Source organism: Boleophthalmus pectinirostris, unplaced genomic scaffold, assembly GCF_026225935.1.
Source record: "Boleophthalmus pectinirostris isolate CB_2022bp ecotype Guang Dong unplaced genomic scaffold, ASM2622593v1 HiC_scaffold_9, whole genome shotgun sequence".
Lineage (NCBI taxonomy): Eukaryota > Metazoa > Chordata > Actinopteri > Gobiiformes > Gobiidae > Boleophthalmus > Boleophthalmus pectinirostris.
In genome coordinates, this window is record NW_026571541.1 from 37,431,415 (window position 1) to 37,448,618 (window position 17,204).

The 17,204-nt window shown below is 45.0% G+C and overlaps 2 protein-coding genes across 2 annotated transcripts in view; both read left to right on the top strand.

Annotated features, from left to right (window-relative positions):
- The window catches only part of LOC110171360 (aldehyde dehydrogenase family 3 member A2-like), a 24,449-nt gene extending 14,710 nt beyond the window's left edge, over nt 1–9,739 (top strand). The window contains exon 7 of the mRNA XM_055166722.1: nt 9,596–9,739. Within this exon, the coding sequence (XP_055022697.1) occupies nt 9,596–9,739 (144 nt within the window). The remainder of the gene's footprint in view (nt 1–9,595) is intronic.
- Nucleotides 293–17,204, top strand: part of LOC129412623 (protein-tyrosine sulfotransferase 1-like) — a 40,575-nt gene continuing 23,663 nt past the window's right edge. The window contains 1 exon segment of the mRNA XM_055166724.1: nt 293–473. The gene's annotated coding sequence lies outside the window, so the exon portion shown is untranslated.

Here is a 17,204-nt window from a genome sequence, read left to right on the forward strand (position 1 = left end):
CAGTTACGCTTCAAAAAATCCTGTTAGTATCCGACGAATCCTTTAATTAGTCCAGAAATCAACAAATAGAGCTAATTAAAGCAGAACGCGCCCGGAGCCGTACGTCTATCTGAGGTCACTGCGCTTTTAAACGCTCTAGTCCCGCCTCCCCCGCAACCTTCAACCAATCGCAGCCCTGACCCCGCCCTCTGTCTAACCCTCGGACCAATCGCAGCTTTAAACCCGCCCCCCCGCCGACGTCTGGACCAATCAGAGCGGCGGATCCGAGAGCTCCCAGTCGCAGCCGGAGTTCAGCAGCCTCAGATCCGCTCCGGAGCTCCGAGCAGCGGCCGCACGCTCTCGACATGCCCGCGGAGTGAGCGAGGACGGCGGCCACACTGTCTGCAACGCCCCGCTGGATTCTCTGGAGGTTTTTTTTTTCAGTCAAGACGGATATTTCGCGGGGATTTTATGGCACGCGCCCGCAAGAATAGGTACGTAACCGAGGATATTTCTTTTTTTTTTTTTTTTTTTTTTTTTTGGGTCTCCCCCGCTGTTTTTCTGCGGGTTTTTTATGGATTTTGCAGCTAAATTGTGATTACATAAGCGCGTGTGTGGGTGCCGGACGCCCGTTGTAATTAGCTGAAGTGGCATAGTTGGATAAACATTGATCTAAACCCAGATAAAGGCCATTTTGTGCACGTTTTTTTGGGGGGGACGTGTTCTCCGTTCGCATTGACGCATTTGAGCACCTCAACATCAGCGACGAGGAAGGGACTTTGTGGATTTTAAAACGACATTTTTACACTGATTAAACGCGAAATGTTGACGCGAAATACCGATAAATGTGCGTTAAAAAGCGAGGGGCAAACGTGACGAGAAAACGTAGTGGGTTTTTATGACTAAACCGACGCCGTATTAGAGGTTTTACTGACAATAAATACGTCTGTTTCACACTAGACCGAGAACTAAACCAGGACTCAAACTGGTCTGTCTCAAGGACTTTTGCAAGATTATAAACCAGCGTGTTTACTCAGTGTTCGGCCTCAAGATGTGTTCATATGCTGCCAAACAAAAGCTCAACACGGACTCAGCAGAGGACTAAACTAGAACCTAGGTCTGGTGTGGTTGAGTCCTGGTTTAGTCCTGGTTTAGTCCCTGGTTTAGTCCCGGTTTAGTCCCGGTTAAGGCCTGGTTAGGACCTCATTTAGACCTGGTTTGGTACTGGTTGGTTGTGTAGTTTAGTCCTGGTTCAGACCTGGTTCAAGAATGTTCCCTCAGGGAGCAGTAAAGTCAATCTGAATTGACTCCTGGTTTTAGCCCCGATTTTAGTCCCGATTTTAGTCCTGGTTTAGTCCTGGTTTAGTCCTGGTTTAGTCCTGGTTTTAGACTTGGTTTTGTCCTGGTTTAGTCCTGGTTTTAGACTTTGTTTAGACCTGATTCAAACCTGATTTAGACCTGGTTTGGTAATAATTCAATATATTGGCTTATTTAGTTTTTGTTTTGTTTGTTTAGTCCTGATTTAGTCCTGGTTTGGTCCTGATTTAGTCCTGGTTTGGTCCTGATTTAGACCTCATTTAGACCTGGTTTGGTACTGGTTGATTTTGTAGTTTAGTCCTGGTTTAGTCCAGGTTTAGTCTTGGTGTAGTCCTGGTTTACTCTTGTTTTGGTCCTGGTTCAGACCTGGTTTAGACCTGGTTTAGACCTGGTTCAGACCTAATTTAGACCTGGTTTGGTCCTAATTCATTATGTAGGCTTGTTTAGTTTGGGTTTAGTTCTGGTTTAGTCCTGGTTTAGACCCGGTTAAGGCCTGGTTGGGACCTTATTTAGACCTGGTTGATTTTGTAGTTTAGTCCTGGTTTAGTCTTGTTTTGGTCCTGGTTCAAGAACGTTCCCTCAGGGAGCAGTAAAGTCATTCTGAATTGACTCCTGGTTTAGACCTGGTTCAGACCTGGTTCAGACCTAATTTAGATCTTGTTTAGTTTGGGTTCAGTCCTGGTTTGGTTCTGGTTTAGACCTGGTTAGGACCTCACTCAGACACGTTTGGTACTGGTTGAACGTGTGGTTTAGTCCCGGTTTAGTCTCGTCTAAAACAATTTTGGGGGGACGTGTTCTCCGTTCGTATTGACGCATTTGAGCACCTCAACATCAGCGACGAGGAAGGGACTTTGTGGATTTTAAAACGACATTTTTACACTGATTAAACGCGAAATGTTTACGTGAAATACCGATAAATGTGCGTTAAAAAGCGAGGGGCAAACGTGAGGAGAAAACGTAGTGGGTTTTTATGACTAAACCGACGCCGTATTAGAGGTTTTTACTGACAATAAATACGTCTGTTTCACACTAGACCGAGAACTAAACCAGGACTCAAACTGGTCTATCTCAAGGACTTTTGCAAGATTATAAACCAGCGTGTTTACTCAGTGTTCGGCCTCAAGATGTGTCCATATGCTGCCAAACAAAAGCTCAACACGGACTCAGCAGAGGACTAAACTAGAATCTAGGTCTGGTGTGGTTGAGTCCTGGTTTAGTCCTGGTTTAGTCCCGGTTTAGTCCCGGTTAAGGCCTGGTTAGGACCTCATTTAGACCTGGTTTGGTACTGGTTGATTGTGTAGTTTAGTCCTGGTTCAGACCTGGTTCAAGAATGTTCCCTCAGGGAGCAGTAAAGTCAATCTGAATTGACTCCTGGTTTTAGCCCCGATTTTAGTCCTGGTTTAGTCCTGGTTTAGTCCTGGTTTTAGACTTGGTTTAGTCCTGGTTTAGTCCTAGTTTTAGACTTAGTTTAGACCTGGTTTGGTCCTAATTCATTATGTAGGCTTGTTTAGTTTGGTTTTAGTCCTGGTTAGTTGGTTTTAGTTTTGGTCTGTTCTGGTTTAGACCTGATTTAACCTGGTTTTAGTCCTGTTTGACTTATTAGTCCTGGTTTTAGTCTTGTTTTGGTCCTGGTTCTGCCAAGGTTTAGACCTGATTTAGACCTGGTTTTAGTCCTAGTTTTAGACTTAGTTTAGTCCTGGTTTAGTCCTGGTTTTAGTCTTGTTTTGGTCCTGGTTCTGCCCAGGTTTAGACCTGATTTAGACCTGGTTTTAGTCCTGGTTTTAGACTTAGTTTAGTCCTGGTTTAGTCCTGGTTTAGTCTTGGTTTAGTCCTGGTTTACTCTTGTTTTGGTCCTGGTTCAGACCTGGTTTAGACCTGGTTTTAGTCCGTTTTAGACTTAGTTTAGACCTGGTTTAGCCCTGATTCAGACCTAATTTAGACCTGGTTTGGTCCTAATTCATTATGTAGGCTTGTTTAGTTTGGGTTTAGTTCTGGTTTAGTCCTGGTTTAGACCCGGTTAAGGCCTGGTTGGGACCTTATTTAGACCTGGTTTGGTACTGGTTGATTTTGTAGTTTAGTCCTGGTTTAGTCTTGTTTTGGTCCTGGTTCAGACCTGGTTCAAGAACGTTCCCTCAGGGAGCAGTAAAGTCATTCTGAATTGACTCCTGGTTTAGACCTGGTTCAGACCTGGTTCAGACCTAATTTAGATCTTGTTTAGTTTGGGTTCAGTCCTGGTTTGGTTCTGGTTTAGACCTGGTTAGGACCTCACTCAGACCACGTTTGGTACTGGTTGAACGTGTGGTTTAGTCCCGGTTTAGTCTCGTCTAAAACAGTTTTTGGGGGGACGTGTTCTCCGTTCGTATTGACGCATTTGAGCACCTCAACATCAGCGACGAGGAAGGGACTTTGTGGATTTTAAAACGACATTTTTACACTGATTAAACGCGAAATGTTTACGTGAAATACCGATAAATGTGCGTTAAAAAGCGAGGGGCAAACGTGAGGAGAAAACGTAGTGGGTTTTTATGACTAAACCGACGCCGTATTAGAGGTTTTACTGACAATAAATACGTCTGTTTCACACTAGACCGAGAACTAAACCAGGACTCAAACTGGTCTATCTCAAGGACTTTTGCAAGATTATAAACCAGCGTGTTTACTCAGTGTTCGGCCTCAAGATGTGTCCATATGCTGCCAAACAAAAGCTCAACACGGACTCAGCAGAGGACTAAACTAGAATCTAGGTCTGGTGTGGTTGAGTCCTGGTTTAGTCCCGGTTTAGTCCCGGTTTAGTCCCGGTTAAGGCCTGGTTAGGACCTCATTTAGACCTGGTTTGGTACTGGTTGGTTGTGTAGTTTAGTCCTGGTTCAGACCTGGTTCAAGAATGTTCCCTCAGGGAGCAGTAAAGTCAATCTGAATTGACTCCTGGTTTTAGCCCCGATTTTAGTCCTGGTTTAGTCCTGGTTTGGTCCTGGTTTAGTCCTGGTTTAGTCCTGGTTTGGTTTAGTCCTGGTTTTAGACTTAGTTTAGACTTTGTTTAGACCTGGTTTAGACCTGATTCAGACCTGATTTAGACCTGGTTTGGTAATAATTCAATATATTGGCTTATTTAGTTTTTGTTTTGTTTGTTTAGTCCTGGTTTTAGTCCTGGTTTTAGACCTGATTTAGTCCTGGTTTTAGTTCTGGTTTAGTCCTGATTTAGACCTCATTTAGACCTGGTTTGGTACTGGTTGATTTTGTTGTTTAGTACTGTTTAGTCCTGGTTTAGTCCTGGTTTAGTCTTGGTGTAGTCCTGGTTTACTCTTGTTTTGGTCCTGGTTCAGACCTGGTTTAGACCTGGTTTTAGTCTTAGTTTTAGACTTAGTTTAGACCTGGTTTAGCCCTGATTCAGACCTAATTTAGACCTGGTTTGGTCCTAATTCATTATGTAGGCTTGTTTAGTTTGGGTTTAGTCCTGGTTTAGACCCAGTTAAGGCCTGGTTCAGACTTCATTTAGACCTGGTTTGGTACTGGTTGATTTTGTAGTTTAGTCCTGGTTTAGTCTTGTTTTGGTCCTGGCTCAGACCTGGTTCAAGAATGTTCCCTCAGGGAGCAGTATTCTCATAGTATTCTCAAGTCATTCTGAATTGACTCCTGCTTTAGTCCTGGTTTAGTCCTGGTTTGGTCCTGGTTTGGTCCTGGTTTGGTCCTGGTTTAGTCCTGGTTTGGTCCTGGTTTGGTCCTGGTTTAGTCCTGGTTTAGTCCTTCGTGAAACAGATGTTGCACTGATGACTAAACCAGGTCTAAACATGATCCATCAGGTTGAGGTGAAAGGTTGAGGTTAAATAAGGGTTAAGAACATGTGATGTACTTACTACTGGTCCTGGTTCAGTCCTGGTTCAGTCCTGGTTCAGACCTGGTTCAGACCTGGTTCAGACCTGGTTCAGACCTGGTTCAGTCCTGGTTCAGTCCTGGTTCAGACCTGGTTCAGACCTGGTTCAGACCTGGTTCAGTCCTGGTTCAGTCCTGGTTTGAATCTAAATTAGACCTGGTTTAATATGAAGTTAAGTTAAGATTCAGTCATGGTTCAGTTTTCCGGTTTGAGTCCCGGTTTGAGTCCCGGTTTGAGTCCCGGTTTGAGTCCCGGTTTGAGTCCCGGTTTGAGTCCCGGTTTCATCTCTGTTTAGACCTGGTTTGGACCTAAATTAGATGTGGTTTAGTATGTAGTTAAGTTAAAATTCTGTCCTGGTTTGAGTCTTGGTTTGAGTCTTGGTTTGAGTCTTGGTTTGAGTCCCGGTTTGAGTCCCGGTTTGAGTCCCGGTTTGAGTCCCGGTTTGAGTCTTGGTTTGAATCCTGGTTTGAGACCTGGTTTGAGTCTTAGTTTGAATCCTGGTTTGAGACCTGGTTTGAGTCCCGGTTCAGACTTGATTTAGTTCTGGTTTGGACTTGATTTAGACCTGGTTTAGTTTGTAGTTAAGTTAGGATTCAGTCATGCTTCAATTCTGGTTTTAGTCCTGGTTTTAGTCCTGGTTTAGTTTTGATCTCAGTCCTGATTCAGTCCTGATTTAGACCTGGTTTGGACCTAAATTAAACCAATTTAATATGTTGTTAAATGAAGTTTTAGTCCTGGTTTAGTCCTGGACTTACTGTTTCCTAATACAGAAAGGCTGACTGGACTAAACCGGGACTAAACCGGGACTAAACCGGGACTAAACCGGGACTAAACCGGGACTAAACCAAATAAGTCTGGGTTTAAGAAGTTACGATACATACCTTGACACAGTGCGCTGATTTGAAATATAAAAATAAAGTCTAAATCACATCTGTGACACTAAAAGTCTTTGTTAAACTTCTTCTTGTGCAAAGTTCATATGAAACACAAACATTTTAATCATCAAACGGTGAAAATGTCAAATGTGTCACATAAACGAGTTTCCTTCCTCTGAACAAACAACAAAACTGTAGCTGGAACAAAATAATTTAGTAAAATAAACCAAAAAATCCTCTTGGTGTGAATGAATCTGCACAAAGACGAGGCAGATTTACTTACTTTACTTTAGTTTAGTTTTGATTTAGTTTTAAACCAGACAATAGTTCTGTTTGTTTCAGGTCCCGTGTGACACTGTTTGCAGATCCATGTTCTAATGTCATTTCCTCTTCACAAACAAACCTGGAGCTGAGTTTTGTTTCATTCAGGCTCCGTCCAAATCCCTGTGTCGTTCGTTCATTCGTTTTTCAATATAAAACCAAAAATAAGAAAACAAACAAAAACACAACAGTTTTCTTCATTATTTGTCTCCAAAACCAAAATGAAAAACAGATAATGATTCGTTTTTTCAGTTTTCGATTTTGTTTTTAAATGAAGAATTGAAAAAACAGATAACGACCGTTTCCCGTTTACGTGACTTCAGTGACTGTGATGTCGGACTGAACCAGGACTGATCCAGGTCCGGGACCAGACCGGGACCAGAGCGGGACCAGAGCGGAGGTTCAGAGCCCACGGCAGGGCTGGAGCTCAAAGCTGAGGCTCAGAGTCAAAACTCAGAGTCAAAACTCAGAGTCCACTCTGGTCCCGCTCTGGTCCCGGACCTGGATCAGTCCTGGTTCAGTCCGTATCCGGTGCAAAAGTTCGGCATCACAGTCACTGAAGTCACATAAACGGGAAACAGATGTTATCCATTTTTTTCATTTTTCATTTAAACACAAAATCAAATGGATGTATTTCATCATATCTTGTGTTATTCCATCTTTGAACTGTTGATGAAGGTTCATGATTTTTCAAGTTTTTAAAATGATAAAAATGTTCTTGGAAGGACTGACATATTTTATAGAAATAGTTTCCTTTCATTTTGAAGTAATATTAAAGTTTTCAGAAGAAAAAAGTGACAAATGATGTAAAATCCTGCACCTTCTACTTGTTTGTACAATTTTTCCCTCCGTTACTTTTTCCCTCCGTTACCATGAACTTTCTTAATAAAAAATCTCATGAGTCAAAAAGTCAGAGGTTTTTCAACCTAATCTTGTACCATATGGTAGAAAACTATATGAAGCAAATATTCAAACCAGTTTGTTAAGGATATGTAAGTGAGAACCAAGAGTTATCACTGTTTGGATTTATTGACCAAAAAGTGCTGCATATTTCATTCCCTCCGTTACCGACATGAGTTTTTAATTTTTTGTCAACAACTTGAAAGAATATCACAGGTTTAACTTGACCCTGTTGGAGTGTAACTCTTTCCTACATTCTGATACTTTACTTATTTCAATAGTTCCTCTAGTTTCTGAATAAGAGACATTTGAATGTCAAAAATCTGCCTGTTTCCCTCCGTTACCACTTGACTGGACTCAGATGTCGTATTGAATCAACAGCTTAATGACACCAGCCCTCGACAGTTTTGTGTGATGTTGGACTTTTAGACGTAGACAAACCTTTAAGAATAATAATTATGATCTATATGTTGTATTTTAAAAACATCTCTTGTTACTGTTGGTCTCTTTGTTCCACGTTGGTCCTCGTGTCTGCCTCGGTCCCTCGCTGGGAGCTGGTGCTTTTCGAGCTCTGGTCTGTGGTCGTGGTGATGACTGTCGGGGTTAAGTGCCGTGTTGAGTTCAAGTGAAGTCGGAAAAACTGACTGTGTAAAAACGTGAGCCGGAGCTTTAGTCACTGCTCAGTTAAGACCAAGAAAAACGTGACGCCGCCTGAAGCACTCGTGAGCTTTTCTCCACGGATGTTATTGCTTTGTGGGGAATGTTCCACAGTGTGGCTTTAAAGCCAGTGTTCAGTGTCCTCGGGAAGAAGCAGCGGTGGGGACGTGCAGGTCGTGACTTGGACTCGAAACAGACTTGAGTCACTATTTTTAGGACTTGAGATTTGACTTGATAAAACGGACTGAGACTTGGGACTCGACTTGGACTTGAGGCCTGTGACTTGATTCTTCTCCTAAAAAAATATGTTTTTAGAAAATATTTTTATCTTTTCTGTTGAAAATGCAGCGTTAATCGATCTCAGTCTCAGTCTGGGTCCAGTCTCGGTCTCGGTCTCAGTCTGGTCCTGGTCTCAGTCCCACTCTGGTCTCGGTCTGGTCCCGTCTCAGTCCCGGTCTCAGTCCTGGTTTCAGTCTTGGTCTGTTCCTGGTCTCAGTCCCAGTCTGGTCCCGGTCTGGTCTCGGTCTCAATCCCGGTCTGGTCCTGGTCTGGTTTCGGTCTGGTCTCGGCCTGGTTTCGGTCTGGTCCTGGTCTGGTTTCGGTCTCGGTCCCGTCTCAGTCCTGGTCTCAGTCCCGGTTTCAGTCTTGGTCTGGTCTCGGTCTCAGTCCCAGTCTGGTCCCGGTCTGGTCTCGGTCTCAGTCCGGTCTCAGTCCCAGTCTGGTCTCGGCCTCAATCCTGGTCCTGGTCTGGTTTCGGTCTCAGTCTCGGTCTGGTCCCGGTCCGGTCTCGGTCTCAATCCCGGTCTGGTCCTGGTCTGGTTTCGGTCTGGTCTCGGCCTGGTTTCGGTCTGGTCCTGGTCTGGTTTCGGTCTCGGTCCCGGTCCCGTCTCAGTCCTGGTCTCAGTCCCGGTTTCAGTCTTGGTCTGGTCTCGGTCTCAGTCCCAGTCTGGTCCCGGTCTGGTCTCGGTCTCAGTCCCGGTCTCAGTCCCAGTCTGGTCTCGGCCTCAATCCTGGTCCTGGTCTGGTTTCGGTCTCAGTCTCGGTCTGGTCCCGGTCCAGTCTCGGTCTCAGTCCCGCTCTGGTCCTGGTCTCAGTCCTGGTCTCAGTCCCGGTTTCAGTCTTGGTCTGGTCCTGGTCTGGTCTCGGTCTCAGTCCCAGTCTCGGTCTGGGTCTCTGTCTCTGTCTCTGTCTCTGTCTCAGCCTTGGTCTGGTCCTAGTCTCAGTCCTGGTCTCAGTCCTGGTTTCAGTCTTGGTCTGGTCCTGGTCTCAGTCCCGGTCTGGTCCTGGACCTGGATCAGTCCTGGTTCAGTCTTGGTCTGGTCCTGGACCTGGATCAGTCCTGGTTCAGTCTGTACTCGGTGCAAAAGTCCAACCAAGACAGTTGATTTTTCGTTTTCTTATTTGTGGTTTTATATAAAAAACGAATGAACGACACAGATTCACGTCTTGAAGCTCAGGAGTCAGTTTGTGTCGGACTTTTAAAGGCAAAATAAAAACACTGTACCTGACTGTTTGTGTCTTTTATGTTTTTAAAAAGTTCTTCCTCACTTCCCTTTTGCACTCAGAGCGTCTGAAGGTCGACCGTCGTTCACTTTGGTCATAACACGACTTAAAGCTTCACGAGAGTCAGTTTTGTGTGACACAGGAGCTTGGATCTTCATCTTATTTCCCTCAGATCCAGCGTGAGGTCGATGTTCATGATCTGGACTGGAGCTCAGTGAGTCTGGATGAAGTTCACACGTTCTTCGGTGAACGAGACGCACACGTGGACGAGGCTTTGGCGCCGATCAGGTTTCATGTCGCTGCAGAAATCACATAAACTACAAAGGAACGAGGGAACGTCCAAGTGCGAGGAGGAACTCAGGCCAGATCCTCAGAGATTCACTGAGACGGAGAGAAGGAGAGAAGGAGAGAAGGAGAGAGAGAGAGAGAGGAGGAGAGAGGGAGAGAGAGAAACATAAAGCTGGAGAGAGGAAGTGGGGGGGGTGGAGGAGGAAAGGACATGACCTGAGTTTGTCCCGGGGCCGAGCTTCACCTCAACGACTCTTTGTACAGAAACAGAAAAGCTTTATCCAAAACCACCTCGTCTGATTTACAGTGAAACAAAAAGTGCCTCTGGACAGAATCTGTCTCGTTCCTTTTCAACACTTTTCTTCATTATTTGTCTCCGAAAAACAGATAATGATTCGTTTTTCAGTTTTTGATTTTGTTTTTAAATGAAAAATAGAAAAAACGTTTACGTGACTGTGATGTCGGACTCTTGCACCGCGTACGGACTGAACCAGGACTGATCCAGGTTCGGGACCAGACCGAGACCAGAGTCGGGCTTAGACCAGGACTAGACTGGGACTGAGACCGAGACCAGACCAGGACTGAGACCCGGGACCAGACCAGGCTTAGACCGGGACCAGAGTCGGGCTTAGACCGGGACCGAGACCGGGACCGAGACCGGGACCAGAGTCGGGACCTTAGACCGGGACCAGACCCGGACGAGACGGGACCCCGGGACCAGACCCGGACCGAGACCGGGACCAGACCGGAGGCTCAAAGCCCACAGCAGGGTCGGAGCTCGAAGTTGGAGCTCGGACCCCACAGAGACTCGGAGTCAAAGCTTGGAGTCCGCTCTGGTCCCGCTCTGGTCCCGCTCTGGTCCCGCTCTGGTCCCGCTCTGGTCCCGCTCTGGTCCCGCTCTGGTCCCGCTCTGGTCCCGGACCTGGATCAGTCCTGGTTCAGTCCGACATCACAGTCACTGAAGTCACGTAAACGGGAAACGGTCGTTATTTTTTGTTTCCATTTTTCATTTAAACACAAAATCAAAAACTGAAAAAACAAATCATTATCTGTTTTTACATTTTGGTTTTGGATACAGATCATGAAAAAAAAAAGTTGTTTTTTTCATTTTCTTATTTTTGGTTTTATAGAAAAACAAATGAACGATTGACACACAGATTATAAAGCTACACGGTGTAACTTTTCTGCGTTTCAGTCGACAGGTCACAGCAGATGGAGACGCTTGGAAACACGAGGATTTAACTCTGTTTTGTTTAGAAAAAATCAGTCAGGGTCAAAGTGAGTCTGTCTCCTCACGTGTCACAAGTTTTGACTTAAATCTGCATAATTTGACTAAAAGTCCAGTCTCTGTCCTCTGTCTCTGTCCCTCTGTCCCTCTGTCTCTCTGTCTCTGTCTCTCTGTCTCTGTCCCTCTGTCCTCTGTCTCTGTCCTCTCTGTCTCTCTGTCTCTGTCTGTCCTCTGTCTCTCTGTCTCTCTGTCTCTCTGTCTCTCTGTCCCTCTGTCCCTCTGTCCCTCTGTCTCTCTGTCTCTCTGTCTCTCTGTCTCTCTGTCTCTCTGTCTCTCTGTCTCTCTGTCTCTGTCCTCTGTCCTCTGTCCTCTGTCCCTCTGTCCCTCTGTCCCTCTGTCTCTCTGTCTCTCTCTGTCCTCTGTCTCTCTGTCTCTCTGTCTCTCTGTCTCTCTGCTCTCTGTCTCTCTGTCTGTCTCTGTCCCTCTGTCTCTGTCCCTCTGTCTCTCTGTCTCTCTGTCCCTCTGTCCCTCTGTCTCTCTGTCCCTCTGTCCCTCTGTCTGTCCTCTGTCCTCTTGTCCCTCTGTCCTCTGTCTCTGTCTCTGTCTGTCCTCTGTCTCTCTCTGTCTCTCTGTCTCTCTGCTCTGTCTCTGTCTCTCTGTCTCTCTGTCTCTCTGTCTCTCTGTCCTCTGTCTCTCTGTCCCTCTGTCCTCTGTCTCTCTGTCCCTCTGTCTCTCTGTCCCTCTGTCTCTCTGTCCCTCTGTCTCTCTGTCCCTCTGTCCCTCTGTCCCTCTGTCCCTCTGTCTCTCTGTCCCTCTGTCCTCTGTCCCTCTGTCTCTGTCTCTGTCCCTCTGTCCCTCTGTCCTCTGTCTCTGTCTCTCTGTCCCTCTGTCTCTCTGTCTCTCTGTCTGTCCCTCTGTCTCTCTGTCTCTCTGTCTCTCTGTCTCTCTGTCTGTCTCTCTGTCTCTCTGTCTCTCTGTCCTCTGTCCCTCTGTCCCTCTGTCCCTCTGTCCTCTCTGTCCCTCTGTCTCTCTGTCCTCTGTCTCTGTCTCTCTGTGTCCTCTGTCCCTCTGTCTCTCTGTCTCTCTGTCTCTCTGTCTCTCTGTCCCTCTGTCTCTCTGTCTCTCTGTCCCTCTGTCCTCTGTCTCTCTGTCCCTCTGTCTCTCTGTCCCTCTGTCCCTCTGTCCCTCTGTCTCTCTGTCCCTCTGTCCCTCTGTCCCTCTGTCTCTCTGTCTCTCTGTCCCTCTGTCTCTCTGTCCCTCTGTCCTGTCTCTCTGTCCCTCTGTCTCTCTGTCTCTCTGTCCCTCTGTCTCTCTGTCTCTCTGTCCCTCTGTCTCCCTCTGTCCTCTCTGTCTCTCTGTCTCTCTGTCTCTGTCTCTCTGTCCCTCTGTCCCTCTGTCTCTCTGTCCTCTCTGTCTCTCTGTCTCTCTCTGTCTCTCTGTCCCTCTGTCCCTCTGTCCCTCTGTCTCTGTCCCTCTGTCTCTGTCTCTCTGTCTCTCTGTCCTCTGTCCCTCTGTCTCTCTGTCCTCTGTCTCTCTGTCTCTGTCCCTCTGTCCCTCTGTCTCTGTCCCTCTGTCCCTCTGTCTCTCTGTCTCTCTGTCCCTCTGTCCCTCTGTCCCTCTGTCTCTCTGTCTCTCTGTCTCTCTGTCTCTCTGTCTCTCTGTCCCTCTGTCCTCTGTCCCTCTGTCTCTCTGTCCCTCTGTCTCTCTGTCTCTCTGTCTCTCTGTCTCTCTGTCTCTGTCTCTGTCCTCTCTGTCCCTCTGTCTCTCTGTCTCTCTGTCCCTCTGTCCTCTGTCTCTCTGTCTCTCTGTCTCTCTGTCTCTCTGTCCCTCTGTCCTCTGTCTCTCTGTCTCTCTGTCTCTCTGTCTCTCTGTCTCTCTGTCTGTCTCTGTCCTCTGTCCCTCTGTCTCTGTCCCTCTGTCCCTCTGTTCTGTCTGTCCTCTGTCCTCTGTCTCCTCTGTCTGTCCCTCTGTGTCTCTCTGTCCCTCCCTCTGTCTCTGTCTCTCTGTCTCTCTGTCCCTCTGTCTCTCTGTCTGTCCCTCTGTCTCTCTGTCTCCTGTCTCTCTGTCCCTCTCTGTCTCTGTCTCTGTCTCTGTCTCTGTCTCTGTCCCTCTGTCCCTCTGTCTCTCTGTCTCTCTGTCTCTCTGTCTCTGTCCTCTGTCTCTGTCTCTGTCCTCTGTCCTCTGTCCTCTGTCCCTCTGTCCCTCTGTCCTCTCTGTCTCTCTGTCCTCTGTCCCTCTGTCCTCTCTGTCTCTGTCTCTGCCCTCTGTCCTCTGTCTCTCTGTCCCTCTGTCCCTCTGTCTGTCCTCTGTCTCTCTCTGTCTCTGTCCCTCTGTCTCTGTCTCTGTCTCTCTGTCCCTCTGTCTCTGTCTCTCTGTCCCTCTGTCTCTGTCCTCTGTCCCTCTGTCCCTCTCTGTCTCTCTGTCCTCTGTCTCTCTGTCTCTCTGTCTCTCTGTCTCTCTGTCCCTCTGTCTCTCTGTCTCTCTGTCCCTCTGTCCCTCTGTCCCTCTGTGTCTCTGTCCCTGCGTTTTAGAGCCGTGGAGCTGTTAAAATAACTGGAGGTTGTTTCTTCTTTTTCTTTTCTCTGGAATTATTGGTCCTGTCAACACGGAATAAAAACTGTAGTGGCTGCTTTATTTACCTGCCTGTTTTTAAAAAGATGTTAAAAGACCGAATCAAAAATAAAGATTCATTAATTTGGGAAAAAATAAATCGTGATTATTTTTTTCCACATCCTCCAGTCTTAAATGAAACACTTCTACTTTACATTTATTCAATTACAGGTGGTTTTAAAACTCAAAACTAGACAGAAACATTCCAGACAAAGCGTTTGACCGACCCACCAGCAGAAAAGTTACGCAATGTGCCTTTTAGTGAAGAAAAGTAGAAAACAAGAAGTTGTAAAATACAGGAAGTGGCAGAGATTTGTAAAACTGCGCTGATGTCGTCACCGGAAAAATCTGACCAAAACAGACGATTTATGCACAAGGAAGGAACTTTTTCAGACACTTTAAACCGTCATTTAACTAAATCAAAGTGTTGAACATGAACATGAAGCAACATAAAAACTAGAGCTGCCCGATTATGGAAAAAATCATTATCACGATTATTCAATTATTTTTAGTTACATGACGTATTTATTCAGGATTTCTCTCTCTCAAAAGAAAAAACACTTTGTTATTGATAATTTACGCAAAACTTTCAAATTGAAAATAAATATAGGTACAAATCTGAACCTTAGAGCAGTTTTGCGACGTATAAAACATAAAATAAAAAATAAACTTTGAACATGAATGAAATAAGGCAGAAAAACATAAATGTGTCCGAAATAAACTCTATATCCAGCTGTTCTACTGTAGTACTCCACTTATTTATATAAAAAATATCTCAAAATAAACTTTGTTGAACTAAATTGTTTCAACTGGATTGGAGTTTGGAGATATTTGACACACAAATCGAAAGCATCAAAATTCGATTAATTGCACAGACTTATTATAATCTAGGGATGGGCACGATTAGTCGACTAATCCATAATTGATCGTTAAGAATTTGGTTGATCATGTTCATTTTTATTCAACAAACTGAATGCAGGTCTTTGTGTATAGAGGTGTGCAAAAATATCTAAATATTGACATATCGTATCGTTTAATGTGATGATACAGTATCGATATCGTGGGCTGCTGTATCGATATTTCACCAAGACTATTTTTTGGTTTATTTTACTAAATTATTTTGTTACAGCTACAGTTTTGTTGTTTGTTTAGTTGAAGGAAAATCGTTTATGCGACACATTTGACATTTTCACTGTTTTGATGATTAAATGTTTGTGTTTCATATGAACTTTGCACAAGAAGAAGAGGTTTAACAAAGACTTTTAGTGTCACAGACATGATTTAGACTTTATTTTTTAATTGAACCGTATCGAATCGATTTAAAATGTATCGTATCAAATAGAAAGTGCACTGTATCGAGGTACGTATCGTATCAGCAGCTTCTTCTTGATACCAGCCCTGGTAGTGAAGCGTGAGGAGACGAGTCTGCGTCTGACACAAACACTGGAGTCTCGGCCTCACAGTCTCACGTTTGGGCTCTGGCTCTTGGAGACTCTGTTCCGTCAGTGAGTGTGTTTACAGTCACATCTGTGTCCGGGTGATGATCGGGTTTTTGGAGTGTCCCAGTTTGGTCATGGTGCATGTAAACACAGTATCCGGTTACTGCGACGTAAAGTTGAGCCACATGTGTCCAAAACACAAACACTTTTCAGTCTTTTCATCACAACAGAAGTGACATAAATGAAGCGACCGACGTCGACTAGAGCGGCCGACGTCGACTAGAGCGGCCGACGTCGACTAGAGCGGCCGACGTCGACCTAGAGCGGCGACGACTCGACTAGAGCGGCCGACGTAGACTAGAGCGACCGACGTAGACTAGAGCGGACCGACGTAGACTAGAGCGACCGACGACTACGACGTCGAGACGAGCGACCGACGTAGTCAGACTAGAGCGACCGACGTCGACTAGAGCGACCGACGTAGTCTAGAGCGACCGACGTAGACTAGAGCGGCCGACGTAGACTAGAGCGGCCGACGTCGACTAGAGCGGCCGACGTAGACTAGAGCTGTTTTTATCAACACTTATAGTTTATGCAAATTAGTCACGTGGTTTTAAGTTTAGTTTGTGTAAAACATAAACAAATGTGTCAAATCTGCATTAAACACATTATAATGTCAAACAGGCTGATGTGGCTCTAGAGTGTTTATGTTTATATGTTGTAAAGTTGAGTTTATTTATGCAGATTAGTAATGATTCATCGAAAATTGACTGTTAATTGTCCCGAACGAGAATGCTCATCCCGATTATAAACTTTAACAAAATGGATGAAAAAGAGAAAACTGGGCCCAAATTTAAAAAGCCAAAAAAACAGCCCAAATTTTAAAATGTTAAAAAGCAAAAAATTTAAAAAGCTAAAAAAATTTAAAAAGTCAAAAAATTTAAAAAGCCAAAAAATTTAAAAAGCAAAAAATTTTAAAAGCCAAAACATTTTAAAAGTTAACCCCCCCCTCTTTCTTTAGAAAGATTTATTTAACAGCACAAATCAGCTCACTTCAGTTTTTTTGTGGTCAGATTGTGTTAAAATAAAACTCTGATTAAATGTAAGTTGAGTGACAGCGCTGCAGACAGAGCAGTGCCTCCGGTTAGCGTCACAGGCCCTGGGAATGTGGATGACCTCTGCTCTTAAATATCAATATTTGCTATTCTAAGTAAATGCGGGTGTAATATTGAGGATGTTAAAGGTCCTTTGATGGAGCTTCTGTTTTGTGCGGTTTGGAGCTTCCTGTTTGACGCTCGCTCGTGCGGCGCAGGAAGAGACGCCGCTGCCCACGGATCAACAAAGCAGCAAATTACTAATGCGGCAATTTCTCTGCTGACAAAGTTTATTCTGCACAAACTTGTTCTGGTGTCGCTGAGTCTGGTCCGGGTTCAGAGTTTGGGTCGGTTCTTCTGGACGAGTTTGAAACGTGAACTTTAAACTGAGTCTTGTTATTGGAACATGAACCGCAAAAAATCATACGGAATCTGGTTTTAGTCCTGGTTTAGACCTGGTTTAGACCTGGTTTGGTCCTGCTGTAGTCCTGGTTTAGTCCTGGTTGGCTCCTAGTTTGGTCCTTGTTTAGTCCCTGGTTTAGTCCCTGGTTTGTTCCTGGTTTAGGTCCTGGTTTAGTCCTGATTCAGTCCTTGCTTTGGTCCTGGTTTAGTCCTGGTTTTGGTCCTGGTTTAGTCCTGGTTTTGGTCCTTGTTTAGTCCTGGTTTTGGTCCTGGTTTTGGTCCTGGTTTGGTCCTGGTTTAGACCTGGTTTAGTCCTGTTTGGTCCTAGATTGGTCCTGGTTTAGTCCCTGTTTTGGTCCTGGTTTAGACCTGGTTTAGTCCTGTTGTAGTCCTGGTTTAGTCCCTGGTTTGGTCCTTGTTTTAGTCCTGGTTTTGGTCCTGGTTTAGTCCCTGGTTTGGTCCTTGTTTTAGTCCTGGTTTTGGTCCTCGTTTAGTCGTGGGCCAAATTAAATATTTATTGAAACATTTGAACATCATCTGCATGTTTTCTCTTCTTTCGAGATTTGTAATGTTAAACCTTTTCTTCTTAAAATAAATGTTTAATAATAATTTTGCTTAAACACTGAATCCAGAACAAGCAGAATATTAAATAACAACAACATTTTAAATAAATAATGTCTCTATAGTCGATCCGTCGCTTTTAAAGTCAAAAACAACAAC